Here is a 10,719-nt window from a genome sequence, read left to right on the forward strand (position 1 = left end):
TGAGTATCACTAGGTGAGTACCACTAGATGAATATCACTAGGTGAGTACCACTAGGTGAGTACCACTAGGTGAGTATCACTAGGTGAGTATCACTAGGTGAGTATCACTAGGTGAGTATCACTAGGTGAGTACCACTAGATGAGTACCACTAGATGAGTATCACTAGGTGAGTACCACTAGATGAATATCACTAGGTGAGTACCACTAGGTGAGTACCACTAGGTGAGTATCACTAGGTGAGTATCACTAGGTGAGTACCACTAGGTGAGTACCACTAGGTGAGTATCACTAGGTGAGTATCACTAGGTGAGTATCACTAGGTGAGTATCACTAGGTGAGTACCACTAGGTGAGTATCACTAGGTGAGTATCACTAGGTGAGTATCACTAGGTGAGTATCACTAGGTGAGTATCACTAGGTGAGTATCACTAGGTGAGTACCACTAGGTGAGTATCACTAGGTGAGTACCACTAGGTGAGTATCACTAGGTGAGTATCACTAGGTGAGTATCACTAGGTGAGTACCACTAGGTGAGTATCACTAGGTGAGTACCACTAGGTGAGTATCACTAGGTGAGTATCACTAGGTGAGTATCACTAGGTGAGTACCACTAGGTGAGTATCACTAGGTGAGTATCACTAGGTGAGTATCACTAGGTGAGTATCACTAGGTGAGTACCACTAGGTGAGTATCACTAGGTGAGTACCACTAGGTGAGTATCACTAGGTGAGTACCACTAGGTGAGTATCACTAGGTGAGTATCACTAGGTGAGTATCACTAGGTGAGTACCACTAGGTGAGTATCACTAGGTGAGTATCACTAGGTGAGTACCACTAGGTGAGTACCACTAGGTGAGTATCACTAGGTGAGTACCACTAGGTGAGTATCACTAGGTGAGTACCACTAGGTGAGTATCACTAGGTGAGTACCACTAGGTGAGTACCACTAGGTGAGTATTTATTTATTTATTTTATTTATTTATTTAAAAATTTGAGCACACATACAGAGGTACAAAAAAATACAGATAAGAGCAGCATGCCAAAGCCACTTATACTATGCATAGCATTACGGGCTGGCTTAAAATTAACTTAAGATTAACTAAGCAATGATGAAATCAGTGATAAAACATTAATGTAAACAGATAACTATAAAGCACAAGTGAGTATTACAAAGACAGGTCATATGGTTGCATGCATTGTTGTACATTCAGTAGAATGGAGTATTCTGTTAGGTAGTGTATTTAAAAAATAATAATATCCTTCACCTGCAACCAAACGCTAGGTTGGCTGGTTAATGGAGTTTGAAGCCAATCGACTACACTGTGCGAATCAGGTAATCTAGCTCATCTCTCTCTCTCTCTCTCTCTCTCTCTCTCTCTCTCTCTCTCTCTCTCTCTCTCTTTCTCTGAAAAACAAAATTAATCAACTGTGGTTCGTACGCTGGATTACGTGCGGCCAGCAGTAATAGCCTAGTTGATTAGGCCCTGATTCACCAGCAGGCCTGGTCATGGATCGGAGTCCATCAATAACAATAAACACCACAAACAGCGTAGGTAAAGAATCAACAAAAGTATATAAGTATAGCATATTACTGACCCCACCTGTTGTTTTTAGAAGCCATGTATTCAGTTTATAATCATCCAGTAGGGTTTAGAGCTTACCCATGGTGATGGATGGTGAACCAAGGAACCAGTGGGTGGTGAACCAGTGGATGATGAACCAGTGGATGGTGAGCCAGTGGATGGTGAAGCAATATGCCAGTAGACGGTGAACCAGTGGATGGTGAAGCAATGAACCAGTGGACGGTTAAAAAATGAGCCAGTAGACGGTGAAGCAGTTGATGGTGAACCAATGAACCAGTGGACGATGAACCAGTGGATGGTGAAGCAATGTGTCGAGACCTTTGTCACAGTTTCCTGACAAATAAACTACCATCATCACTACTACCACCATCACTACTACCACCATCACTACTACCACCATCACTACTACCACCATCACTACTACCACCATCACTACTACCATCACCACTACCACCATCACTACTACCACCATCACTACTACCACCATCACTACTACCACCATCACCACTACCACCATCACTACTACCACCATCACTACTACCACCATCACTACTACCACCATCACTACTACCACCATCACTACTACCACCATCACTACTACCACCATCACCACTACCACCATCACTACTACCACCATCACTACTACCACCATCACTACTACCACCATCACTACTACCACCATCACTACTACCACCATCACTACTACCACCATCACTACTACCACCATCACTACTACCACCATCACCACTACCACCATCACTACTACCACCATCACTACTACCACCATCACTACTACCACCATCACTACTACCACCATCACCACTACCACCATCACTACTACCACCATCACTACCACCATCACTACTACCACCATCACTACTACCACCATCACTACTACCACCATCACTACTACCACCATCACTACTACCACCATCACTACTACCACCATCACCACTACCACCATCACTACTACCACCATCACTACTACCACCATCACCACTACCACCATCACTACTACCACCATCAGTACTACCACCATCACTACTACCACCATCACTACTACCACCATCACTACTACCACCATCACCACTACCATCATCACTACTACCACCATCACTACTACCACCATCACCACTACCATCATCACTACTACCACCATCACTACTACCACCATCACTACTACCACCATCACTACTACCACCATCATCACTACCATCATCACTACTACCACCATCACTACTACCACCATCACTACTACCACCATCAGTACTACCACCATCACTACTACCACCATCACTACTACCACCATCACTACTACAACCATCACCACTACCATCATCACTACTACCACCATCACTACTACCACCATCACTACTACCACCATCACTACTACCACCATCACCACTACCACCATCACTACTACCACCATCACTACTACCACCATCACTACTACCACCATCACTACTACCACCATCACCACTACCACCATCACTACTACCACCATCAGTACTTCCACCATCACTACTACCACCATCAGTGCTACCACCATCACTACTACCACCATCAGTACTACCACCATCACTACTACCACTATCACTACTACCACCATCACCACTACCATCATCACTATTACCACCATCAGTACTACCACCATCACTACTACCACCATCACTACTACCACCATCACTACTACCACCATCACTACTACCACCATCACCACTACCATCATCACTATTACCACCATCAGTACTACCACCATCACTACCACCATCACTACTACCATCACTACTACCACCATCACTACTACCACCATCACCACTACCACCATCATCACTACCACCATCACTACTACAACCATCACCACTACCGCCATCACTACTACCACCATCACTACTACCACCATCACTACTACCACCATCACTACTACCACCATCACTACTACCACCATCACTACTACCATCACCATACCTGCCACCATCACTACTACAACCATCACCACTACTATCATCACTACTACCACCATCACTACTACCACCATCACCACTACCATCATCACTACTACCACCATCACTACTACCACCATCACCACTACCACCATCATCACTACCACCATCACTACTACAACCATCACCACTACCGCCATCACTACTACCACCATCACTACTACCACCATCACTACTACCACCATCACTACTACCACCATCACTACTACCACCATCACTACTACCACCATCACTACTACCATCACTACTACCACCATCACTACTACCACCATCACTACTACCACCATCACTACTACCACCATCACTACTACAACCATCACCACTACCATCATCACTACTACCACCATCACTACTACCACCATCACTACTACCACCATCACTACTACCACCATCACCACTACCACCATCACTACTACCACCATCACTACTACCACCATCACTACTACCACCATCACTACTACCACCATCACCACTACCACCATCACTACTACCACCATCACTACTACCACCATCACCACTACCACCATCACTACTACCACCATCACTACTACCACCATCACCACTACCACCATCACTACTACCACCATCACTACTACCACCATCACCACTACCACCATCACTACTACCACCATCACTACTACCACCATCACCACTACCACCATCACTACTACCACCATCACTACTACCACCATCACCACTACCACCATCACTACTACCACCATCACTACTACCACCATCACTACTACCACCATCACTACTACCACCATCACTACTACCACCATCACTACTACCACCATCACTACTACCATCACTACTACCACCATCACTACTACCACCATCACTACTACCACCATCACTACTACCACCATCACTACTACAACCATCACCACTACCATCATCACTACTACCACCATCACTACTACCACCATCACTACTACCACCATCACTACTACCACCATCACCACTACCACCATCACTACTACCACCATCACTACTACCACCATCACTACTACCACCATCACTACTACCACCATCACCACTACCACCATCACTACTACCACCATCACTACTACCACCATCACCACTACCACCATCACTACTACCACCATCACTACTACCACCATCACCACTACCACCATCACTACTACCACCATCACTACCACCATCACTACTACCACCATCACTACCACCATCACTACTACCACCACCATACCTGCCACCACATGATCTTTAAATGTTTAAAGTCCAAGCAGGTTATTCCCACGAAAGGTGCTTTGATTCTGACGGAAGGCTCTAGATCCAAAGAAGTAGAGATATTCACCCCATTTCTCCTTTTAAGCCTCACTGCCTCCCATTCCTCAGATGCTATATATATCCTCTCCCTTCCTTATTGAGTTTAAGCAATGGTAATGGTAATGGGATAGACAGGTTATGGTACGAGACTCCCACTCTAGGGTAGGCAGACCCTAGAGTGGGAGTCTTGTACCACTGAGGTCCGTGGTTCGATTCCCAGTACGGGTGGAAAAATTAAGACGTGTTTCCTTAAGGCACCTGCTGTCCATGTTAACCTAGCAGTGAAATAGGTACCTGGGTGTTAGTCGACTGGTGTGGGTCGCATCCTGGAATAAAACTGACCTAATTTGCGGGAAATGCTCAGCATAACAAGCGGCTTTCTATATAGTAGTATGTCATTGATGTCAGCTACACCTGTATACCTTGTACATGTACTTGTAGAAATAATTATTATTATTATTATTATTATTATTATTATTATTATTATTATTATTATTATTATTACTTTCATCACTTGGGACATTTAATAAGGACAAGTTACATCCACTGGACATTTTTGAGAGCCCCAGTACGGGACGAAACGTTAATTAAATTATTTTATTGTTGCATCTGTCTTCACCAGTATCGTGGTATCTTCTTGGAGAGGGAGAGAATATATATATATATATTCAACAAACCGGCCATATCCCACCAAGGCAGGGTTACCTGGAGGTTACCTGGAGGTTATTCCGGGGATCAACGCCCCCGCGGCCCGGTCCACGACCAGGCCTCCCGATGGATCAGGGCCTGATCAACTAGGCTGTTACTGCTGGCCGCACGCAGTCCGACGTACGAGTCACAGCCCGGCTGATCCGGCACCGACTTTAAGTATCTGTCCAGCTCTCTCTTGAAGGCAGCCAGGGGTTTATTGGCAATTCCCCTAATGCTTGATGGAAGGCTGTTGAACAGTTTTGGGCCCCGGACACTTATGGTGTTTTCTCTTAGTGTACCAATGGCGCCCCTACTTTTTATTGGCGGCATTTTGCATCGCCTGCCCAGTCTTTTACTTTCGTAGGGAGTGATTTCTGTGTGCAGATTTGGGACCATTCCTTCCAAGATTTTCCAAGTGTAGATTATGATATATCTCTCCCTCTTGCGTTCCAACGAGTACAAGTCAAGTGCTTCCAAGCGTTCCCAGTAGTTAAGGTGCTTGACAGAACTTATACGTGCAGTAAAGGATCTCTGTACACTCTCTAGATCTGCGATTTCACCTGCTTTGTATGGAGATGTTAATGTACAGCAGTATTCCAGCCTAGAGAGAACAAGTGATTTGAAAAGGATCATCATGGGCTTGGCATCTCTCGTTTTGAAAGTTCTCATTATCCATCCTATCATTTTCTTTGCACGTGCGGGTGGCCTAAAAAGAAAAACGAAAGTTTCTCTTTTTAAATTTAGTAATATATACAGGAGAAGGGGTTACTAGCCCCTTGCTCCCGGCATTTTAGTCGCCTCTTACAACACGTATGGCTTACGGAGGAAGAATTCTGTTCCACTTCCCTATGGAGATAAGAGGAAATAAACAAGAACAAGAACTAGAAAGAAAATAGAAGAAAACCTGGGTGGTTGCTGTCTACCAACCTACTACCTAGGATATATATATATATATATAATATATATATATATATATATATATATATATATATATATATATATATATATATATATATATATATATATATATATATATATATATATATATATATATATATATATATATATACCGTTACTGAGCACTATGATAGGAGCCGCCACCAGATGTGTTGCGAAGAGCAGTTAGCCTCGTAGGTTATTCTCAAGGACTTGCGGTAATCTCAGTGATGGTGTGAGCACACCACCAGTGTTGTTATTATGCACTCTGGTTGACTCTAGTGTGCAGCCAGGGTGTCGTGGGTTGGTGGGGAAGAGAGGTTGGGTGTCTGACTTTCATGGAATATCCTGGGTAATTTACACACATGTTAGCTATGTAATTGTATTTGTGTATACCTGAATAAACTTACTTATTTGTACTTATATGTACTTGTACCTATAGACACTTATTGGGTTGGTGGGACTGGCGGAGAGAAGGATGGTTATGGAGTGCGGTGGGTTGGTGGGCAGGGGGTTACCAAGAGCGGTTTAGGGTATTGGAGTGTTACCACCGGGGAGGGGGGGGATGGGATCTGTTACCGAAGAGAGGAGGGGAGGGGAGGGGAGGCATGAGGAAGGAGTAGAGGGAGGGAGTGTTGTTAGTGGCGTCAGGAGGTCTGGTGCAGCCGAAGCCGGGAACGTTCGTTACACCCTTCATGTTCCCTCCCTCTATTACTACTACTACCATTATCTTTATTTCTGCAAGTACATGTACAAGGTATACAGGTCTAGCTGACATCAATGACATACTACTATATAGAAAGCCCTTTGTTATGCAGAGCATTTCGGGCAAATTAGGTCAATTTTGTCCCCAGGATGCGACCCACACCAGTCGACTAACACCCAAGTACCCATTTTATACTGATGGGTGAACATGGACAACAGGTTTCTTATGGAAACACGTCCTAATGTTTTCCAGCTATACCGGGGATTCGAACTCCGGACCTCAGTGTGTGAGCCGAGTGCGCTAGCGATAGAGCTCCGGGACACCTCCCACCTTATCCGTCCCTCCCAACATCACACTTTCTCTACCCCACCTCATCTAATTCCTTCTCTCCCAGAGGAATATAGAAATTAGAAAAATAGCCAACTCTACCAATTTCTCAAAGCAAACCCAGAGTTGAGTGATTTAAGAGAGGTACTGTCGGCAATATTACAACGACCTCAGTGGAGAATAAGACACTTTGACTGACTTTCTTGTGGCATCCTGGTAATTTATACATATATGTACTTATTCTTGCGACTTCTACATCACTAATGTGATCTAAAATAAAACCTTAACACCCGTTTGCTTGAACCTTGACCATCCTCGACGTATGCTACTTGGCCACCTTTATATCTTTACCTTTGATATACCTTTGATGATTTTTCAAAAGTTTTCCTACTTGAGAGTAAGACTGGAAATTCATCAAAGGTATTGCGTCCTGCCTGGCCGCTGGATAGTCTCACATCGAGTCCTTTCCACAAGCAAATCTATACAACGTTAGATCTATCTCCTTAACATCTTGTAAGTGTCAAGTTTTTGGGAAAACTGTCGCTAACAGCCTCAGTGTCCAAACACAACATCAACTCTCCCAGTCTCTATGGGTTCCTAGAATATGTGAGAGAACCACCCAAACTTCCTTTGCTGGCACAAAGGCAGCCTTTATTGATTTCTCAGAGGTACCTTCTCAAGTAGCCAACCGAGAACTGATCTTGGAACCACTGGCCACTTTTGGTGTCAGAGGGTAAACTAGCAACTTGAATCCAAGGATACTTGAGCAACAGAACACTCTTAGTCATATACAGAAGTGTCAAGAGTACCACCACGTGAGCTGGGCACACTTCAGGAAGGAATACTCTGCCCCACTCTGTTTAATTTACTGATTCAGAGGCTTGCGTCAAGCATCCCTACACAAGATGACGCTGTCATCCGTTATCCGAATATCTGCATCTTTGCCAATACCTCCGACACTACAAGCACTCCTCGACGCCTTCACGACTAGAAGCATTGAATGTAGTCTCGTCATATCCATATTCAAACCCAACAAGTTCATGATCGGCTATATACATTAATCTGCTACCTTTTCGCACCAATCAGCTCTGCAAGCAATATATATAAACAAAAATATTTTAAGTGACCTACGTTGTAGACTTGGAGAGAACACTTGTAGGAAGAAACATTAACCTCAACGTTAATATGCTAGACATGTTTATTGGATCTCATATTCATTACCATGTTCTACGCTTTATTTTCTACGGGCTGTGCTTCAGATATTTGAAGAAATCCGGACTACGGCCTTGAGGATAATTCTTAGTGGTACAGTGTTCAACGGAATTGCAAATATGGGGGAAGAATGGTCTGAAGGTGTTAGTTGAGTTTAGTTGTGCCTCCTGAGCTGCTAGTTTATTGTGCACCCAATATTCATCCTGTGAGTGGTTGCTGAAAAAATCAGGATTACAGAGGTCATAATGGATCTTTGTCAGATCATCACTGAGCATTGTTACATCACCTGGAGGTAATACTATCTCAAAAAGTGATATCGTATTACCACTAAAAAATGATCTTAAGTGGGTTGCATCTAGTCGATGAAAAATGTGGATACAACTCCAAGATTTCTGGATCAGAGAGTGATAGTGTTTTGTAAATGTATAGCAGAGGTATTAATTACAAGTGAAAAATATATTTTATGTGGGAAATAATGCTAAAGTTGGAATATGTTATCCTTGACAGCAAGGTGTTTTGCCACATCCTGTAAGTGTGATAAATGGTTTAAAAAACTCGACAGGTTGAAGATTGAGACATTTATGCAACATATGGGAATCTTTATTGAAGAAACGTTTCGCCACACAGTGGCTTCATCAGTCCGATACAGATCAAAAAGGTGTAAGGAGAGGAGTAGTTTGAGGTAATCTGTCCCTCACCCTGGAGTCGATGTGTTCAGTCCATCAATCTTGTAGACAGTACAGCACAGGCTGAGGGACTGATTACCTCAAATTCCTCCTCTCCTTACACCCTTCTGATTTGTATTGGACTGATGAAGCCACTGTGTGGTGAAACGTTTCCTCAATAAAGATTCCCATATGTTGCATAAGTGTCTCAATCCACATCCTGTAAGGTTTACATAGAGGTGGAGAAACTTATCCACTCCCCCTCCCCCCATCAAGCTCCTCCTCCCACACCATCACTCCTCTTTTCAACATCCGTCCTTCCACCTCCCTCCACCACCCATCATCTAACAATCCTTGTCCCCTCCCATTCCCCCCCTCTCTCCCTACCCCTAACATAGTCTTACTATTTTCTGTGAATTGCTCTTTCGTCTTTAATTCCACGAACCAGTTTCTTGTTACACCATCCTCGTGTATGGACTAACATATCTCAATTATTTGCGTAAGAATTCAATATCATAAATAAATTACTATTATTTGAGCTAATGAATGAAACTACAGAAAAGGACAAGAGATTATATATATATATATATATATATATATATATATATATATATATATATATATATATATATATATATATATATATATATATATATATATATATATATATATATATATATATATATATTAGTAAGAAAATAATTATTATTCGTTTTCTTGCGTTATATAATTATAATTCATGTGTATTGAACGCTCCTATTTTAATTTCAAATAATATTAGTTTGTCTTTCTGGGAAGTTTTGGTAAGACTGAGCCAGCAGCGGCAACAAGTGACTACAAATATAGAAGTGCAGACATCCTTCCGTCCCGCGGACGGCTCGTCCTCTCCGCCTCGCCTTGGCGAAGGCTTCACCCCGCGAGCGGAAACCCGTTCCCGCTACACAGCCACGGTCTGACGGCTCACACACGCCATGTGCGGACTTTGACGCCGGGATGGTTACAGCTGTGTGCGTCCTCACGCCATGTGCGGACTTTGACTTCGGGTTCATTATGGCTGTGTCAATCCCCACATCACATGGGAACTACGACACCTGGTTCGTTATCACTGTGTCCATCCACACATCACATGGGAACTACGACACCGGGTTCGTTACCACTGTGTCCATCCACACATCACATAGAGATTATGACTCCGGGTTCGTTATGGCTATGTCCATCCCCACATCACATTGGGATTATGACACCGGGTTCATTACCACTATGCCCATCCACACATCACATGGGAACTACGACACCGGGTTCG

The 10,719-nt window shown here is 43.5% G+C and overlaps 1 protein-coding gene across 1 annotated transcript in view; it reads right to left on the bottom strand.

Annotated features, from left to right (window-relative positions):
* Nucleotides 1-10,465, bottom strand: part of LOC128684358 (nuclear hormone receptor FTZ-F1 beta) — a 61,588-nt gene extending 51,123 nt beyond the window's left edge. The window contains exon 1 of the mRNA XM_053770515.2: nucleotides 10,313-10,465. Within this exon, the coding sequence (XP_053626490.1) occupies nucleotides 10,313-10,465 (153 nt within the window). The remainder of the gene's footprint in view (nucleotides 1-10,312) is intronic.
* Between the last annotated feature and the right edge of the window lie 254 nt (nucleotides 10,466-10,719).

This window comes from Cherax quadricarinatus, chromosome 4, assembly GCF_038502225.1.
Source record: "Cherax quadricarinatus isolate ZL_2023a chromosome 4, ASM3850222v1, whole genome shotgun sequence".
Taxonomy (NCBI): domain Eukaryota; kingdom Metazoa; phylum Arthropoda; class Malacostraca; order Decapoda; family Parastacidae; genus Cherax; species Cherax quadricarinatus.